Raw genomic sequence first — 19,629 nt, 5'->3', positions numbered from 1 at the left:
TGCATCACAGGTTCCATCTGCCATCTGTAAGGAGCTCTGAAGTTGTCAAATGCTCTAGGCCTCTGTTGAGGACCTTGACTGTATCCATAGCTCTCTGCTCTCCTGCTTGGCCTTGCCAATTGTGGTTGTCTAGCATGGTTAGTCTTATGGAATATAGATGGATTTCCTCTTCTAGTTGGACCAGTATGCACTTTATCTTTTTGTACTTCTCTCTTGACATTGCCAACAGTAGTAACATGTGCCTTTCCTCTTTGAGCATTCCTATCATTGACTTTGATAGGATTATGTACTGTTCCCTTACCATTTTCCTTGGTATTTTTGGAAGACTCCCCAACAAATCCAAGCCCAAATTTGATGTAAGTCGATCTTTGAGCATTGATGATGTCATTAAGCTTCTTACTGCTAGGATGCTCTTTTGGAGTAGAGTCATCTTCAACATCTTCATTTTCTAAGTCTTCTCTCTCAATCTCAGTTCTCCCATAGTCTTCAACCTTAGCCTTTAATAGGGCTAGCTCATCTGCATAACCATCAAATTGTGCAAGAATCTCATATTGCTCATCTAGTTGTGCTTTCAAAGCCACTTTCTCTAACTCAAGAGTGTTGCAGTCAGTAGTCTTCTGTGAGAGTTGATACTCAAGATCATCTAAGGTCTTCCTTGACTTATTGGCTTGATGCCTTAACTCAAGAACTATTTGTTCTTACCCCTTAAGGTCTTTAGTGACCTTTTTCACTTTCTTCCTTTCTCTTTTAAGCTCTCTAAGGGCAACTATGAGTTCAGCCTCTAGATGTGATTTTTTATCTTCCTCTTCTTCTTCTGTAAAATCTTCCTTATTAGAAGAATCTTCTTTGTTTTCTTCCATATCTATTGAGACCATGAACATAGCCTCATCATCTTCATCATTAGATGATTCTTCAGACTCTTCATCAGATGTGTCACTGCATTTCTTAGAAACCAAACTTTTCTTCTTGTTCTTGCCTTTCTTGTATCTGTTTGAGAAGAATTTCTTCTTTCCCTTTAAAGGAATTTTCTTTTCACTTTCATCTTCATCACTTTCTATTTTTCCTTGGTTAGGACACTTGGCTGCAAAATGTCCAACCCTTCCACAGTTGAAGCATTTGAAAGGCAACTTATCTTTATATTTTCCTGTTCCCCTTTTCAATTTTCTGGTGAAATGAGCTGTAACCTCATCTTCACTCTCATCAGTATCCTCCATAGACTGCTTCTTCTTCTCCTTGATTTTTAAATTTCTCATTGCCTTGAAAGCAGCTTATTTATCAGTGGACTTGCCCTTTTCCCATCTCATTTCAAGAGATGTGAAAGTGCCATGCACTTGATCAAGAGTGATAGTGTCTAGGTCCTTTGCCTCTTCAATAGCTGACACCTTGGAGTCATACTTGGGCAACAAAGATCTTAGGATTTTTTGACAAACAACTGAATCTTCTAAATTGGCTCCCAGACCCCTAATAGAGTTGACCACTTCATTTACCCTGGTCATATAGGTGTCAATATTTTCTCCTTCTTGCATTAATACACTTTCAAACTGGCCTATGAAGGTCTGAAGCTTTGCTTTCCTTATCATTTCATCTCCTTCATAAATGTTCTTCAGTCTTCCCCAGATATCCTTGGCTGAGTCACAATCCATTACCTTAGCCATCACACTCTTATCCAATGCTGATAATATTGCATTCATAGCTTTTTGATTGTAACAATAAGCCTTCTTAGCTTCATTGTCAACTGGACCTCCTTCAGGTTCCTTGTACCCAATCAAAACTGATACCCAAACATCATAACCTAGTGAACCTAGGTACGACTGCATTCTCCTTTTCCACAAGATAAAATCAGATCCATCAAACTTTGGTGCATGTCCTGAATAACCTTCACCTGCCATACTGTCACTACCGCTGCCTCTGGATCACTCAGTTGTTGATCAAACTATCACTGAGTATTGGCTCTGATACCAATTGTTACAACCCGACAGTCACTGAGAGGGGGGTGAATCAGTGAGTCCAATTCTGATCCCCAAAAACCTGTCTGATGTCTGGCCAAGAAAAACCTGATATACCTGTCCCTGTTTGCACACAGTCGTATGCACACTCAGCCTCTCATAGGCACTTCCAAGTATGCACACCCATTCCACATTCCACGCACTTCAATATAAAATGCAAACAACAGGCACCCACAACACAGGGTTTTTACGAGGTTCGGTAATTTGCCTACATCCCCGGAGTAGTGCCTGTAAAGGCTTCGTACCTACTCAATACACTACTTTTGACTACACCCACAGTCGGGAGCACCCACACCCAATTTTCTCAAGTCGAAGCTGAGATGGCACTCGTAGTGCCTATACAATGTGTAGCACCCACTACACGGGAGCACCCACTCCCGGTGCTTAGCACCCACTAAGCACACAATAAATAATACAATTAAATTGGGCTTATATCAATGCCCTACAGTCAAGCTCTGCCTAGCATATGCATCCACAACTAGCTAGCATGCTTACAGTTCATCCACAACTAACCTAGCATGTATACATTCATCCACAACTAACCCTAACATACATACATACATGTAATGTAAAATCAAAGGTTGGAGAATCTCACAACCGATTGCCTGGGATGACTGGAAACTTGTACTGACAAGTTTGGTGCTCACACCTTCTCTCTCCTTGGCTTCTTGCTCTTCAAAGTAAACACATCCTTGCTTTCTTCTCTTCTTCCTTGGCTTTGAGTTAATGTATCATTAACACACTTCAACCACCTCTTTTACCTCCTTTAATGGCCTAAGAACATTTATCATCAAGAATGTATGTTCATTCAAGGACCAACAAAGAGGGGAAAAGCTTCTCCTACCAAAATCGTAGCATTTCTTCACTCAAACCTCCTATTTCTTGCTTTCATAGTGTAGGGATTGAAAAAACGAAGAAGCTGCAACTTGGTTCACCCAAATCCGAGTTAAAATGAGGGAGATATGACCATTTGAAGTTGGAGCAATGAGATAGCCATAAATGAAATCTTCGTAGGGGTGGCGCAGGCTACACTGGCGGCGTGCACAACAGGGGCGAAATCTGACCGTAGATCTCATATAAAGATCTTATAATCCAAGCCGTCCGATTAAACCAACGGACAGTAGATCCAAACCGTTAGATTTGAATCTCTATGACGTCATCATGACGTAGGCGCTGACATCGTCAGAAGTGTTATCGATCTATGATTGGTTGCTTTTCCGGATTTTAAGGGAGCTTGTCTCCCACTCACAAAAGTGAAAAGGCTTATTGACCATTGGATCCGAATCCTCCATGTTGGCTTTAATATGATTTATTGAGATCATTAAGATTGGAATCTTCTTTATATCTTCTATACACGCACGAGACACACTAACATACTTTGATAAGGTGTAGCGCCAGTGCATCAAGAATTATGCACCTAACCAATAAAATCCTACGCGTAAACATCTATCTCGTCCATATCAGCCCAAAATCTCAGCAGCCTTTGGATGGGCATCAAGCCTACGTGGTCGAATCTTGGCCATCCATTTCACTTCCTTTACTCTTCTTTATTACAATCAAGCCCCTGCCTCCATATGTTTCAGTGCTTAAAGACCCCTTGCAATTCAGACCTTTAAAATCTTTAAATTACACAAAAGCCCTTCAAATTTCAAAAATAAATTCCGAAAAATCCACCGAACACCGAGAGCAACTGATGGATTTCCGGTTTGGATTTTCGAACTGACTTTACGGAAATACTTATAACTTTTTCATACGATATCTGATCAAGATGAAACGAAGTGCGTTGGAATCGTAACTGGATGCTCTACGACTTTTCAGAAGACTCAATTATCTGAATCATCCATGTAAAAAGACAAAAATGCCCCTACACATTTCCAATGACGTATCTTTCTCATACATAATTGGAACGCGATGAAATCAGAACCGTTGGAAAGATTGTATTTTTTCCGTATTGTTACATGTAGAATACTTCCTTTAAAAAATTCATCTTCAATGCCGAAACTGCCCTCGACTGCAACAAATGCCGTAACTTCTTCATACGGTATCGGAATGTGACGAAATCAAATGCACTGGACTAGGTAAATTACAATCTATCTTTTTCATGAAGAACCGATCTTCCAAAAATGTCATTCCATTACCGAAAATGCCCCCGAGCATAAATAGGTTAATTTTACCAGTTTTGACCCAGAAACCCGCACCACTTATTAATGATGTATTAAATCATTCCATGCATACCAAGCTGCTCTGTTATCTCATCGGTGACACTGGACACTGCCATGTCATCATTTTCATCCACGTCACCCAGACTGGCCATGTCATCACCGCCACGTGGCCAAGTTGCCAACAAGGACAACCATAAAACAACTTTTACTCCATTAATGGTGGCTTGAGAAGGGTTGTAGATGTACCATTGTGAGGTATTGAATATCAGTTAAGTAAAGGGGAAAACAGAAAGAAGTGAGCTAGGGTTTAAGCCTCTTTGTGCTTTAAGTAGAGGAAGACAAGGGAGAAGCTTTGTGATGTGCCATGCTTGTGTTGCTCACTTGAAGACTTAAGTCTCCTACACTGAAGAGGAGTTAAAATTCTAGTCTATAGAGACAGTGATTTGAGACATCTTTGTGAACACCAGACAAAGGTTGTGAGACTGTCTAACCCTATAGTTACTTTTCCATTACTGTTTGTGATGATGTATGATTCCTAGTAGTAGAAATTTATTGTTGAGAATGCATACTAGCCTAAGATTGATTGTAAGGCAATTTGTATAAGCTCATTATTATTGATTTATCTTTGTAAGAGGTGGTTAGTGGGTGTTAAACATTGGAGGTGTGTGCTATCTGAAGTGGCACGTGTGTACCTTTCTCAGATATATTTTGGGAAAACTGGGCCTGCATATTCCAACTATAGGTGCAGTTAAAGTAGTGTATTGAGTAGGTATGAAGCCTTTATACTTACTACTATGGGGACATAGGCATCTTGCCAAACCTCGTAAAATGCACAATGTTGTGCACGTGGACTTATTACTTGTATTATATTGCTTAGAGGTGTGTGGGATATGGAATGGGTGTTCACAATTGGAAGTGCATATAAGAGATTGAGTATGCATACGACTGTGTGCTAGTAGGAATAGTGTTTGCAGAGATTGCCAAGTCAGCTCGTACGATCATTAAAAAAAAAAAAATAGACACACTAATTCAACCCATTGTCAGTGTTTATCGGGACTCAACAGAACCAACCCCTCCCCAAGCTCACTGATTGAGTTTCCGATCGCTCATGGTGAGGAGAAAACCTCATAGTTGGACTGAGAAATAATATTCAGACCATTATAAATTGGGGTTAGAATTAATGATGAAATTTACTATTTTAAAAGTGCAATCACATCACTAAATCACTTTGGATGATAAATTCTCTCTTCCCCCTAGGTGAGTAGGGTCTCAAATATGGTAATGGGAAAACCTATTACCCTCATAAATCTTTGGAATTATAAGAGTGGGAGAAAGAACTGTGCTAGCCTGGTGTTGCCTAAAGAACCCTGCCATTCTGGTGTTGTCTACGCCCATATACAAGTGGGCACAAAAATGCCACATTGCCCCCACGTGCTAAAGATGGTCCAATGCCCCTCCCATTAGCCCGCGCTTTGGTGTTGCCTACACCATACTGGCAAGGTTTCTTTCTCCCTATAATAGTTTGTGGGCAAGAGAATGCTACCTCCTAGCACAGGTACACACCAACGGGCACGGCCTATTGGAGGGCGTAGTGGAGCATCTTTTGCATAGGGTATCACAGTCTTTTCGCACCCACTATGTATAGGGTAGGTACAAACTAAAGGGTAGTGTTATTTCTTTTATTAGTTTATATAGAATATCTCATCAACCTCACCTCTCTCCTAAGTACGGGAGATGACTTGACTCGCTACAACTCAATAAAGTGGATTTACAAAGCAATGAAACTCGGATCTGGCTCCCCAAGACATGAGTGTGCATCCCCAAGTCCATCCCAATTGTTGAATGGAACAAACTACAAAGGATCATGGAGACATCATCCTTAGACCTCATATTTAACTTTGTTTAAGCTTACAACAACACTTATTTATTTATAATCCAAGTTTAGACAATGGTTATCTCATTAATGCGGTCTATTATAGCTCATTACTCCACCCTTCTCTAGAGGGGAAAAAAAAGAAGGGAAAAGAATCCAAATTAATTCATGTTCTATAAAATTGTTTGGATTTAACTAAGCATTGCCCATTGAGTCAAAGAGCTATATAAGTCAAATCAAACCAAATTGGCTTAATATTGGAGTACTAGGGTTTTTCCTTTCACATACATAACTATGGAAAGCGCTTTGATTCAATGAGACACAATTTTAAGGTAGGAAATGAACTTCTTTATTTTTCGTTGTCGATCTCAAATTTGGTGATGTATACTAAACCTAGAATCTACACACTATACCAGTGAGAGTTTGAAAAATGGTATCATTCACATGAAATTCATTAGAAAGAAGATTGTTGTGGGTCCTACAACTCATTATGTTTGAGGATTATAATATTCTACAAAAAAAAAAAAGAGGGTTATAATAGAATTTGTACACTGGATAGCTCTTTTCTTCAAACAAAAATACTTCTTTATAGTAGGTTTTATGCCACTCAAATCCTACAACAAGTGGGTTCTAAACTAGATAGCAAAAATGGGTTTTAAACCCATTCTTGTTTGTATCCATTTAAAATGCATTTTGTTGTTTGCTTGTGAAACATACAGTAAAAAAAAGGGTAAATTTCTTAAACCCCCCTATACCATGGCCATATTACTTGACGCTCCAAAAGTTTGAAAGCTTACTTAGAACCCATGAAACCTGATGGTGTTAGCTATTGTTAGTGGTTGAATAAAAATATTATTTTATTTTTATGACTTATTGAACTAAAACTTGTGAATTTAAGAACCCAAATCAATTTAAGAGTTAGGTTAAGGGATTTCCCTTTCACCCATCTTCCATGACAATACTCTTATGAAATTTTTATTCAACTTCGACCGAGAAAACAAGGGTGGTAGATCCAGTTTAAAAAAAAAAAAAAAAAATCGACAATACTCTCCCCAAATAATATATGAGAAAATAAAATAATTCATGAAATAAGATCTAGTGCTACAATGAAGAACGAGATCTGAGTTCAATGTATAACTCATAGCAAAGGTTGTTTTTAGGCCTGAGTTTCTAGGGTTTGAATCGCTATACTGAAGTACTTTTGATTCGTCTGGAAGTTACTATATGTGAAGCAGCTGACAGGGCCTTAGCCACAACGACCATGGGACGAACAAGGTGTAATAGAGCATCCTAAAGGACTGTCTCAAGTAAAAAAATCAAGAAGAGAAGGATACAAAAGGGTGGTGGCGTTTTGCTGGCAACTACCCATTAAAGAGATTTGGGGCTTTGTTCTTCTCCGACATTTGCAAATTGCCATAGAGCAAAGGGAGGTTGGAAACGAAGACTTGTTCAATGATGAAAGGGAAAGGAAATATCCGTCATCTTAGTTAAGGGTAAAAGTGTCTACACCACCCTTAAAAGGCCGATCATTCTCTGCAATGACTGCGATGGTGCGGTGTGCATCAGATGCCCAAGAGCATTCGAGCACATGCCTCGAGTTCATCTCGGCCATCTAATACTCACCGTACCACGGCACTCAATGCAAAAGGATTTTCACGCCCGTTAAAAGGGTAATTTGGGCATTTTGGATTTTTTTCACTCATGGCATCGTCACTAAAAGGTGATTGACTAATGGTCAAGAACTATTTGTAATAAATCTTATATCAAAGGTGGTTCAAGTAAAATTTTCAAATTTTTATTAGAGTGTTACCCAAGACCAAATGACAATCATCTCCGTTTTAAAATCTGTTTAAAACGCTTTTTCCATTTGCTTGTGATCTTCGTTTTAAACGCGTATGCGTTTTTTCCAAGCGTAAAATTGGAATTTCGAAAGGAAAATTCACAATACACCAAAACGCAAAACGCAAAACCTCCCAATACGAAGGAAATCAAAACGACGTTTCCTGCAAACCCTAACCCTTTCCCTTCGTCCTTCCTTGCGCCATTTCTGCGAACCCCTCCCCAAATCGAAGATATCAGATCGAAGGCATCCTCTATTCCTCCCAAAACTGCGACAAGTTGCAACAGCAGCGTTCATCTCCTTCACATGGTATCTCTGCGAAATGAAGGGTTCAAAATCGCGACAGCTTTCTGATCCCGAGTTTCAAGCCAATGTATATCGTATTATCTGAGAATCCCTTCGCCTGAAATCATAGGCCTAAAAGGATACAAGGTACTCTCTCTATTCTTTCTGAGAACCCCTTCGCCTGATCAAGTTTTGCATATGTTCTCTCTCTCTCTCTCTCTCTCTATATATATATATATATCCTTTTGGTTGTAAAGTTCTGTTAAAAGTTTTTAACTCTCATTCCACTTTGATTTCTTACGATCTGGTACCAGATTTTAACTACAAACTCAGAGAGCAGCTCTGGTTGGGTGCAGAGGAGAGAACTAAGCGGTAAAGGAGGCGTTTTTAGGGTTTCAGCTTTGGCGTAATAGCAGTAGAAGGTATACATTCTCACCTCACTTACTTAGAGAACATTCATCCTTGTTATTATTATTTGTTCAATCAAATGGGGTGTAGAGATCCGGATTAGATCTGCAATAAAGTCATAAAACCATTATTGAAGACCACGAAGAGCCCTAGCCATAACCCTTCAACCGTATACTGTATATTTACTTTTCCCTTTCTCTCTAATCGGTGGTCGACTTTTTTGAATTTATGTCCTAGGCTTGAAATTCTTTTAGATGGATATGAATTTGAAATTGATGTTGGATGGCATATTTTTTTGATGTATGATGTTGGATGACATACATAAGAACTTATAATGGTCAACAAAAAAAAAAATATATATATATATATATATGCATTAATTTTGGATGTTATAATTGTTTTGATTTTGAACATTAGATGCAAATGTTCAAGTAATTTTTCCTCATTTTATGGGATTATGATGCCATTTTTTGGTCCTATTTTTTTTGAAATCTACACGGTTAAAACCTGTACTGTCCGTTTCCCTTTTTTTGCCGTTCCTATTTTTGCCAACTATGATCGCATCCTATACCCCCTCTAAACTAATAGCACCAGTGATGCCTAAAATTAGATCATGCAGGCCACCAAATGCGCCTCTTGACGAGTCATCAGCAGCAACAAGATGTGCTATACTGATAGTTTCATAATGGAGTTGTCTAGGAGACACTCAAAAGAGCTATTGGACATGGATGATCTTACATATCAGAGTCCCCATAATTGTTCAACTATTCTATTATTGAAAGCTTCTGTTGGTTCCTTTTGCTTTCAAAATACATATATTCGAGCTTCATTTGGAGCAGTTTAAGTTTAAAAATAAGATTAAGAACCCATAGTGGAATGACCTCTACCATAGAAATTTTTTACTAGATTCTCGAAACAGCTAGCTCCCATTTCAATGGAATGACCCCAGTTTGAGGAATACTGAAACAGTTAGCACCATTCACATATTATGTTCCTGATCAGGTTTGATTCCTGAAACAGGGGTGGAATCAGGTTTGATTCTTGAAATGTTAGCAGCCACAACTTGATGATCTCATGCAATCGTAAAACCTGCCGCATTTCAACGAAATGATCCAATCTAATGCAACATACTGTGATTTTCTCTTACAAAGAAAAAAAAAATTCTCTAAATCTCTCTCTCTCTCTCTCTTCGGAAGGATCCGAATAAAACTTTTCCTTGCCAATCATGCAGGCACTGGATTCTTGTTGGCACCTGTAAAGCAAATTTCTTGGAGATATAACGTAGAGATGCGGAGTTATAGCAGAGGAGTAAGTGTCCTGTTGATTTATGGAAAAAACTATTTATTTGTTCTGTAAAGAATGAATTTAAATGAGATTATATATGTTTAATATTTATTTATGTTTTTTTTTTTTTAAATGTTTAGGAGCTTCATCAAAATGATGAAGATTTAGATGTGTATGAAGAGGATGGGGAAGGTGAGGAGGCCGAGGCATGGGAAGAGGATTATTACAGAGAAGAAGATGAAGAAGAAGAAGAAAAAGAGAAAGAAGATCGAAAGCCAACAAAGGAGGAACTTGATTACCTTCAGTTGAGGCAGCGGATAAAGGAATCTGTTAGGAAGAAAATGAAGAAGGAATATGCTACTGTTTCTAAAGGGTCTCTGGAGAATAAAAAAAGACTTCCATATGACAAGTTAGTGATTTATAATTTCTTTCCCAAGGCTCTTATTTTCTTGTATCTCATTAAATTTCTCAAGTACCATCTTGCTCATATTTTACGGTTTCAAGGAATTAAACACAACAATTATTGTTTCCATGTGTTTCAATTCTATGAATTATTGCTGATAGGACTGAAAATCCCTATTGATCTACTTATATGTATTCTCTGTTCTATGAATTTTGGATGACAGGACTGGGAATTTCATGTATATAAATAAACTGAAATTTATTTATGATGGGATCTATTTCATTGTTTGTAATCCTTCAGTTCTACTGTTAAAGAATGTGTCCACCCTGAAAAAAAAAAGCATAATGATCTAATGCATGTGAATGATGGCATGATAGTTAAGGATGGCTTATGGAATTAATCAATTAGTGAAGTTTGTGATGGCATGCGTCATGGCCTGGCTCTTCATTGTACATGTAAGGGCAGTCACCTGTGGTTAAGGAATTCTTTCCAGGTTATGTTTAGGGCACAGCTCTATCAATGTAGATTTAAGTATCTTTCTTTCCAAATAAGCTTGGGGGAACAACCTGCCCCCTCTTAAAAGTGCTAATAAATTTTCCTGTTTATGGAAGAATGAGAGCAAAAACAACATTATGATAAGTGGTGAATATTTCATTCTCTGGTCGTTGGTGATGAATATGTCATATTTTATCTATTAATTGTCATAGAGATTATCTATCTTATGGTCTTCATTCTGGGAGCTTGTTTGTGGTTGATGTCATTCCTCATGTTGCAGTGGATCTTTCTTTGCAGTTATGGCTCCTTTTTTGGCCCTTCACAGCCTGTTATTGCTCAAAGAGTAATCCAAGAAAGCAAGTCGCTGATAGAAACCCAACATTTGGCTTCCAGGATCACGAATCCTCTTGGGGTATGTATCAAAAACCTTTTGCTTCAAAAGCTGATAGGGACATAATGTTGCACATCTGACCTGTTCTCTTACTCGTGTTCTATTAATCTATAATTTATTACCATGTCAATTATCTGTTGGTTAAGGGCCTTGTCAGGTCTGGTTATGAGATAGTTCCAAAGTTAGATTGCCAAACTTAGTTATGTACTAATCTTTGAGATAGGATTTACGTCAAATTTTGATTTCACTGCAGAAAACCAAAGCAAATCATAATGAAAATGATGAAAATATTTATGTAATTGTTTCACTACTAATAATCTTTTACTGTACATTTGGCTGGCACTTGATTATGGGGACAATCCCTGACTGGATGGGGATGCATGGACCCAACCAACCTAGATATTTGTTACAGATTCGTGGTGTTCTAGTTGGGGTCCGTTTCATCATGAAGCCATGTGATTAGGTGAAAGTGGTGACATCTTAACCTTTAGAAGCCTCAGCTGGGTTCTTTTGGTTGGGTTGCTTTTTAGCATAATGAGGACTTCCATTGTTAGTTTTGGACCCCTTTAAATTATCTGTGTTTACATGTGTTGTAATGCATTAATATGAGGTGGGAAGGATTTGAGATATCTTTTCAACTATTTCTGTTCCCTAGTCTTCCTTTTAATGATACTCTCTTTTGTATGTAGAACAAAAAAGCTCCTGCTTCAATCACTGAAGGGAAAAAACCTGCTTTACACACCCAAGCACATCGAGTCGTTAATGAGGTAAAAGATCAATTTGTTAAACTTGTTTGAGTAACTTTGAAACTCATGGATATTCTCTGTAATCGATATTGTGGATTATTCTTCTGTTGCAGTTAAAAGTTAAAGCACAGAAGCTCAAGGACGCCCGTGATTATTCCTTCCTATTGTCTGATGACGCAGAGCTTCCTGCCCCTCCGAAAGAGCCTGCACCTCGAAATGTTTCTGTCCCAAGCTCTGGTTTGTTGTTGATCTACTTAATTTCATCAATTGCTTTAAATATTTTATTTTTATTGGGGGAACTTATATAGGTTTTTTCCTGATGTGGAAGATGCACGATCAGCCCATGTCTCATTGAAAAGCAACAAGCAGTCAATGGACAAGCATGGAAGCAGGCCAGTTTCTAATGGTCATGAAGAAAGAAAACCAATATCAATTAATCGCCAGATACAGTCTCAAGCAGGGCCTTACAAGGCTGCTCCTTGTAGACCCAATTTGACCTCTGCAGATCCTAGAAAGCAGCTTGGTAGTAATGCTGGAAATGGTCCTGGTAGGCCTGTAGGGCCTAAAGGCTTTCCCTCTAAAATGTCAGCTCCTACCATGGAAAAGAAGGCACCTACAGTAGGTGCAAAAAATAATGTGGCTGCTGTTAAAAAACCAGCCTTGTCGAAGGTAAATCCGGTGGCTCAGAAGAAACATTTGGAGCAGAAAAGGGAAATTCGAGAACCTCACAAAGCAAGGGTTATGGCAAAACAGGCAGTGCCTTCCAAACCTCAGGTTTTGATCTCTCTCTCTCTCTCTCTCTCTCTCACACACACACACACACACACACACACACACACTTTGATACACTGGTGCAGATGAGCATATGGGTCCCAAAAAAGCATAGGGAACATGCTAGGAAGTTCCTGCTAACAGCACTCAAATGTTACCCCATATGCTCCTGCATCACACGGATGCACGTGTATATTCCCCGGCTCCTCTGAGTCTCGTAACATACACATATGCACCCCTTCCAGTGGATCATATCGAGAAATATATACTCATTTGTATGAAAACTATAGGTGAAGGATCCTAAGCAAGGTCCAATGCGAGTCGCTAAGCAAGAGCACCAATCCAGGAAGCAGCCTGCAAGGAGGCCCTTTGATGAGGACGAAGATGAGCTGGATTACACTAGCATTATCAGAGGCATGTTTAGGTGAGATTTTTCTTCTGAGATTTTGGTCTTCCATAAACTGTGTGGGGTTGGCCATAATGGTGGCTTAGTTTTTTTGACATAGGGGTGCAACTTTGGCTGTTTGGTATCAACATTATGCTAGCTAGAGAGTATATACCCTCGCACAGAGCCAGTGGGGACATTTGTGCTGGGTAAAATCAGTATGATTTGCTTGTTCCTGAAAATATATCATCGCCTAGACATTGTAGAGAGTTGAGAATTATAATTTCTTTCAATTTCAGCAATGTTCTAGATAAATCTAGTATTTTGGAATGGGACCAACATAAGGACGTGGGCCATATGGGGTAAAATGGGCCATGAACTGGATGGGGCTAATCTAGTGGAAACTTTCTTTATCTTATGGCTGAAACTGCCACTGTTTCCTAATAAATATTTGAAGGTAATGCCCATAGCTGTCAAGCCATCACCTAGGTTACATGGCTCTTCTTGATGCTCAGCATCTGGTTGCCATGAAAGTAATGTTGTCAAGATTTTCAATTTGCTGGCTTTGCACCTTGGCCTGGCATTGCTTGGCAGGTGCGGTATTCTGTCCTTGTCCTTTTTAATTGTGTTGTAAGTTGTAACATCCTGACGTTCATCTTGTTTCATCTTAGCATTTTTTATGCACTTAAGAGTTAAGAGAATAATCATTAGATCTGAATAAATAATTTCCAGCATAAAATGAGTCATAAAATAGTCGAGTATTTGAATTTTATGAGGTGGAATGGAGGAGGGAAAAAGGGATCGATGGGTGTTATGGGGGAGATAAAATAAGGGAGAAGGATAAACAATTGTTGAGAGGGAGAAAAAAAGGAAGGAAGATAAGAAATAAGAGTAGAAATTGGAAGCCGTAAGGGAGAGAGAGAACGAAGTTTTCTCTCATTAGGACTCTTAACACTCTCTTGCTCTAATTTAACAACTGAAATTAATAGAACTCTTACTAGCCAATATAACTAACAATAGGACTCTTGGATAACTAAGATAATTTTTTAAATTTGGACTCTAGAAGTGGGACCCGCTAAAAAAATATTAATTTTGTGCACCCTTTAAAACCCTTACTTTGAGCTTCATATTTCGGTTACAATAATAACACCCAAAACTAAAACCTGGCCTAAATTTAAATTGTTCTGCATTAAATACATGCATTCATGGCATAATTGTATATTTTGGGGTCTTAAGTATCCCTCCCATCTCCAAAACATTTTTTTGGGGGGACAGGGACAGGGAGGGGGAGGGTGGGGATACTTCAATTTGTTGCTGCCTTGCTACTACAGTTACGACAAAACTGAAGGTTATAAAAACATGTTGGATGCCCCCCGGCCTCCACTCCCTTAGAAAAATGATAGCCAAAGAATATTTACTTTTCTGGCCAAAGTTCCTTGCATGACCCAAGCAGGAAGGATGAGGCAGCTGTGCTTACCCTTGGATTGTATGGCATGGTATTCATGTCCAATATTAGAGCCTAATTCTTATTTTCCTTCCCATATATTAGCGTGGATACCTTGCTAGTCCGTGCAATGTAAGATGGGTTCACACTAGGCATATCAACCCCAATAATAATTACTCCATCCCAAGTATCAGATCTGGTTTCAGATCTCAGACCCAAAGAAAACCTCGTGGAGAAGAATTAGGGCTTTAATCGAGGTCACAAAGTAAAAGGGACTTAGAAGCTTCACACCTGATCAAAGAGGGTCTAAAATAGATCTGAATAACCCTTGAAGAGATCCCCAATCAAGGCTGTAGCAATGCAGCAGTACAGCAACAAAACACTTGGCTGAACCAGGGTTTCAGCAGAACATGGGAGTAAACTTGCGGCACGCTATTGGCTGCCCAGATGGGGTAGCAAGGACGGTCGAGTGTCCCTCCTGGTGGGGACTACAAACCCCTAAAAGGGCTTTGAAATTTGACTTTCAAGTGAGGACATGTGGGCAGGATCAATTGACCCTCAAAACCCCGACACCTTGAGATCGATCTGGTCTGGCTTGGCTGCCCTTGATCCTTGTTGATAGCTGGTCTTCCAGGTTTCAATTAGTCTTCTAATAACACTCACTCACTCACAGCAGTGGGAAACAAAGAAAAGAAAAGAATCAATGGGGAGTTGTGAAGGGTGGAAAAGAGTTAGGCAATGTACATCTCACCCCTCAAGGTCTAGGCATCTCACCTCTCAGTTAAATGCTCTCTCTTTCATTTATCATTGACTAGTCCTTACAATCAATGGGTGCCTCTTTTAGGCTTTACATAACTGACTTCTGAATTAGGAAACTAAAGCTGGAGTTAAAACCTTCTATTTTGGCTTCTAACTTGCTAACCAAGAAAGAATAAATTAGAAACTACTAACCGATGACAAAAGGAATTTAACCTAATACATCAAAAGAAACTAAATTGACACATAAAACAGGAAAAACTTATGCAATTCGATGGACAGCTTGAGGGCTTCTAGAAGGTTGCTGAGATCTTCAATCACTTGCTTAGCTGGCTAGGATTCCAGAGGTTCTTGAAGAAAAAATCTGGAGGAGATCCTTGTGATCGAAGGAGGGAACAAGGTCCCTTTATAGCCTGCTCAATGGATGAAATCTGGACTCCTTGAAGCTTCCACTTTCCAAAATAATGTGGGACAACTGGCTGGATCGATGGAAGCTTGTGAAGGTTGAATACCTTCCCAAAGAATAGCATGCTGACTAGGATTGAAATATAGACAGAATCTCCAAGTTATGTGCTGCTCGATTAGGGGAAAACAGGCTGCTAAGGGCTGGTTCGATGGGACAGAATTGGTCAATATTGGACCAGTTTTGCACCCTCGTTTTAGTGGCTTGATCTACATCACCGTGCATTAGGGTTCACCCTCTTGGAAGGCTTGGATTTTAAATGTTCTATTTTTCCATGTGGCCCATTCTTTTTGTGTTGAAATTTGATGTGTGAGCAGTATACCTGTTCTCAAAAGTAGGGCTCCATTCCAAGTTGCCACATGACAAATATTTTGGCCTATGAGAAACCCTTACTCGTGGGCTGTATGTGAAACCTTCTCTCTCTCTCTCTGGGGAGTTGAAGAGATTAATTTTGAATTAGTAATAACCAACCAGGTTTATGGCTTTATGCATATTAACTGTAGCTTGTCTCATAAGATAAATCTGGCAATGACATATGATCTATTGCAGGTACAATCCTGATAAATTCGCTGGGCGGGATGATGAGGACAGCGATATGGAAGCTAATTTTGAGGATATCCTAGCGGAGGAGAGGAAAAGGTAAGGATTGTGGTCACCAGGTTTCCATGTTTTCGTCCTCTTTGGCTTGACTATCCAATTTTTTAACTCATCCCTTCTGGTGGGAACTAGAGTTCATGTTTTGCAAATGTTAGGTTGCTCGATAGTAAATTCTTTGGATGGTCCAAGTACAATCTAGTCATTGGTTGTGGGGGTGGATTTAGAGACAATGATGTTTCAACATAAATCAAACCCCTATTCCGGTATTCCCATGGCTGTTATGGCATAGGAAGTGAAAGTCTATTTGTACCCGATCTTTATTGAATTATGCCTTTACGGTCGTCGTGTTTTTTTCTTCTTTTGGGTGTTCTAATTCAGACTTTCTGCCCACAGTGCAAGAATTGCAAGAGAAGAAGATGAAAGAGAACTTCGCCTGATAGAAGAAGAGGAAAGGCGTGAGAGGATGAAAAAGAAGATGCAGCAGAGAAAGCAGCAGCTAAGCAGGCAGTGACCATGTGAATATGGTCTATGTTCAGGGTTTTTCTCTTGTTCAATAATTTAGTTTACACCCCAACAATGCCCCCCACCCCAATTGTATTCGTGATGATTCTCACGAATTTGATTATTTTGGTGGGTTTAATTACCCTTCTTTAATATTGCGATGTCAGGAAGCGCACATCATTGCCAAAGGGGCTTCTCTGTTAAAATTGTCCTGTTTGGTGGTGTAATCCACCCCGTTTGTTGTAAATCCTGCTCCCTTCTCTAGCAGGAACTTCACTGATCTGTTTCTGTAATTTTTTTGGGCCAAAAAGTTCTGTTGACCCTCAGGAAAAAAGAAATGTCGGGAAGGTGCCGCTGCCTTTTTTTTTTTCTTGTTCTTTCATCCTGATGGTTACTTTCAAGCCTACCGTTATTCCTTTCTTTCATGCACAAATTGACCATCAAGGAGCTTATTGGCTTAGCGTCATATTTGCAAAAACTGATAATATGTATTTTTTACGATGACCAGGTGGTGCTCTAAGAGTCATGAACTGTTAAGGATGCTTATGAAAGGAATGACATTTTAGGGTTTTCTGATAAACTTTAAATAATTATACAGGATCTTGGGTATTCATATCATCTCCAGCTGCTGGGATGGTGTGCGGCATCGGGAGGACTTGGCCATGCACCTTAACACTTGGGCGTCCATTCCAGGTTTTCTCAGCCATTGGATGCTCCAACTGGAGAGGATCTGAGTCTGTTCTTAGGCGCGTACTGAAAAATCTTCATCATGATGATGATCAATGGTTTACCTCAACCCATCATTGTTAAATTTCGCAGCAACTGGGGCCACTAACTCAACATAGCTTTAAGCTGCATTGCTGTAAATTATAAAAAAAAAGTGAGCATTCCTTGTTATAAGAAACAAAGCCTATCAGTATCAATCTCTATTAACCCAGACAATAATGTTCTATCTTATCTTCCTTAATTAATGAAATTTTCTTATTTTCATTAAAAAAAAAAAAAACCTATCAATAAAAAGAGAAATTAAAATAAATTTTTAAATAAGCATAGTATATTACTTTTAATTTGGTTCGATTTTGGTCCAGGTTGAGTTGATTTCAATGTGACCCGCACTGGTAATCCCGACACGTTTATGGTCCAACTTGGACAAGCCCAATTAATAAATGTGTCGGGTCTAAGCCCGGTCAGTTTATAAATAGGTAGTATATGGTGCAAGGGGTAAGCCCGATGAACCTCCCGATGGGTCCTCCCCATTTACAAGCCCGACTCGGGCCAACACGTTTAGCCCGATCATCTATATAGGTATTTTGATTTTTTTGGGATAGAATATGGTATATATTGATATTATTATCAATTATTGAGTGTAATTAAGTGTAATATCTTTTTAAAATTATTGATAATTTAATAAAATAAATTAAAATATCCTATATGTGAGAAAAAAAAACTTTTTAAGGCTTTATTAGTACATTACCTCGTTTAAGGCCCGATTAGTCTGATTAAAGCTTGGAAACCGATTGGGCCCGACCCAACACCAATCGAGACCGACACATTCCTTAAATAGGTAAGTCATGGTCCGAAAGATATAGACTCAAGTTTTGTACCGATTTGATTTGGTTTTGGGTTCTTCTTGTTTTTTTGGTGTGATTCTGTCCGGGCCATTTCCGATTGGGGCTAGGTTTCCACATCCCTACAAAAACAGAACAGCCTTTTAAACTAAAATATATATTTATATAACTTAAAGGTGTTACAAGAACAAGGACACGCCATTCTCTCATACGCGGTTTACACGTTTTAAAGACTAAACCCTAGAGGGAGTTGGAGGGGGGAGAAAGGAGAGAGAGATGAGGCCTTTGGACGAGAACGAAACCACAGCAGCATTCGAGAAGCTTTTCAAGTTCGTGGGTAACAACCTCAAGAACATAGTCGAAAACCCTTCCCACAATGGCCCTGAATCCAACCAAGGCCGTTACTGCTTCCGTCTCCAAAAGAACAAAGTCTACTACGTGAGCGAAAGTCTAGTCAAACGCGCCACCAACATTGGCCGCGAAAAGCTTGTCTCCCTCGGCACCTGCATCGGCAAATTCACCAAAGGAAGCAACTTTCACCTTACCATCCAGTCCCTCAATCTCTTGGCTGCTAATGCGAAGCATAAGGTTTGGTTGAAACCCACTTCAGAGATGTCGTTTTTGTATGGAAATCATGTGTTGAAAGGTGGGTTGGGGAGAATTACAGAGAACACATCGGCCGGTGATGGTGTTGTAGTGTTTTCTATGTCGGATGTGCCGTTGGGGTTCGGGATTGCCGCCAAGTCGACCCAGGATTGCAGGAAGTTGGATCCGAATGGTATTGTTGTGCTTCATCAATCTGATATTGGGGAGTATTTGAGGATGGAGGATGATCTATGAAGCCTGTTGAGAGGGGTTTTTCTTATGCTTCTACTAGTAACTGTTCTGAGTAAGCAATTTTGAAGAGTCTTGTGGAATCTCTCACTTTTTGTTCCAAATATTAATGAATTTTTATGTCATATTTGCTTATCTCAAATGAATTGAGTGGGTCCCCCCCCCGCCCCTTTTTTTTTTGTTTTGATGCTTTATTGTCATGAATTGCACTTTTTTTTCTGTTGAATTGCTAACTCAAGTGATAAATCATGAATTTGAGTAGGAGTTGAGTTATTCCAGGTATTCAAACTCTAGATTCATTTATTTTGAAGCTTACTTTGGTTCCCACATCTATTTTCTGCTTATGTATGGTGTGATGAATTGCTAACTCAAATGATAACCCATGAATTTTGAATAGAAGTGGAGTTATTCAAACTC

General features: G+C 39.2%; 2 protein-coding genes across 2 annotated transcripts; both read left to right on the top strand.

Moving 5' to 3' along the window:
• Positions 1–7,957: 7,957 nt before the first annotated feature.
• Positions 7,958–17,178, top strand: LOC122064642 (nucleolar and coiled-body phosphoprotein 1-like). The gene is made up of 11 exons (XM_042628398.1): positions 7,958–8,313; positions 8,481–8,588; positions 9,806–9,882; positions 9,999–10,267; positions 11,054–11,168; positions 11,837–11,914; positions 12,007–12,130; positions 12,222–12,667; positions 12,955–13,088; positions 16,262–16,351; positions 16,703–17,178. Exons 3-11 carry the CDS (start codon positions 9,862–9,864, stop codon positions 16,818–16,820), a joined length of 1,395 nt encoding a protein of 464 aa, XP_042484332.1. The 5' UTR covers positions 7,958–8,313; positions 8,481–8,588; positions 9,806–9,861; the 3' UTR covers positions 16,821–17,178.
• A 1,387-nt stretch (positions 17,179–18,565) lies between these two features.
• LOC122064628 (60S ribosome subunit biogenesis protein NIP7 homolog) lies at positions 18,566–19,399 on the top strand. The gene has a single exon (XM_042628367.1). It carries the CDS (start codon positions 18,655–18,657, stop codon positions 19,216–19,218), a length of 564 nt encoding a protein of 187 aa, XP_042484301.1. The 5' UTR covers positions 18,566–18,654; the 3' UTR covers positions 19,219–19,399.
• The last annotated feature ends 230 nt before the right edge of the window (positions 19,400–19,629 follow it).

The sequence above is a fragment of the Macadamia integrifolia genome, unplaced genomic scaffold, assembly GCF_013358625.1.
Source record: "Macadamia integrifolia cultivar HAES 741 unplaced genomic scaffold, SCU_Mint_v3 scaffold170, whole genome shotgun sequence".
Taxonomy (NCBI): Eukaryota; Viridiplantae; Streptophyta; class Magnoliopsida; order Proteales; family Proteaceae; genus Macadamia; species Macadamia integrifolia.
Note: the sequence above shows the minus strand (reverse complement) of the source record. Positions and strands in the feature narration are given on the sequence as shown.

What these genes read in the sequence shown, in the direction of transcription:
- LOC122064642 (XM_042628398.1), top strand. Translation starts at nt 9,862, where the DNA reads ATGCGGAGTTATAGCAGAGGA. An exon ending in GGATCACGAATCCTCTTGGG is followed by an intron (nt 11,169 to 11,836) that starts GTATGTATCAAA and finishes TTTTGTATGTAG; the next exon opens with AACAAAAAAGCTCCTGCTTC. An exon ending in TGTTTCTGTCCCAAGCTCTG is followed by an intron (nt 12,131 to 12,221) that starts GTTTGTTGTTGA and finishes CTGATGTGGAAG; the next exon opens with ATGCACGATCAGCCCATGTC.
- LOC122064628 (XM_042628367.1), top strand. Translation starts at nt 18,655, where the DNA reads ATGAGGCCTTTGGACGAGAACGAAACCACAGCAGCATTCGAGAAGCTT.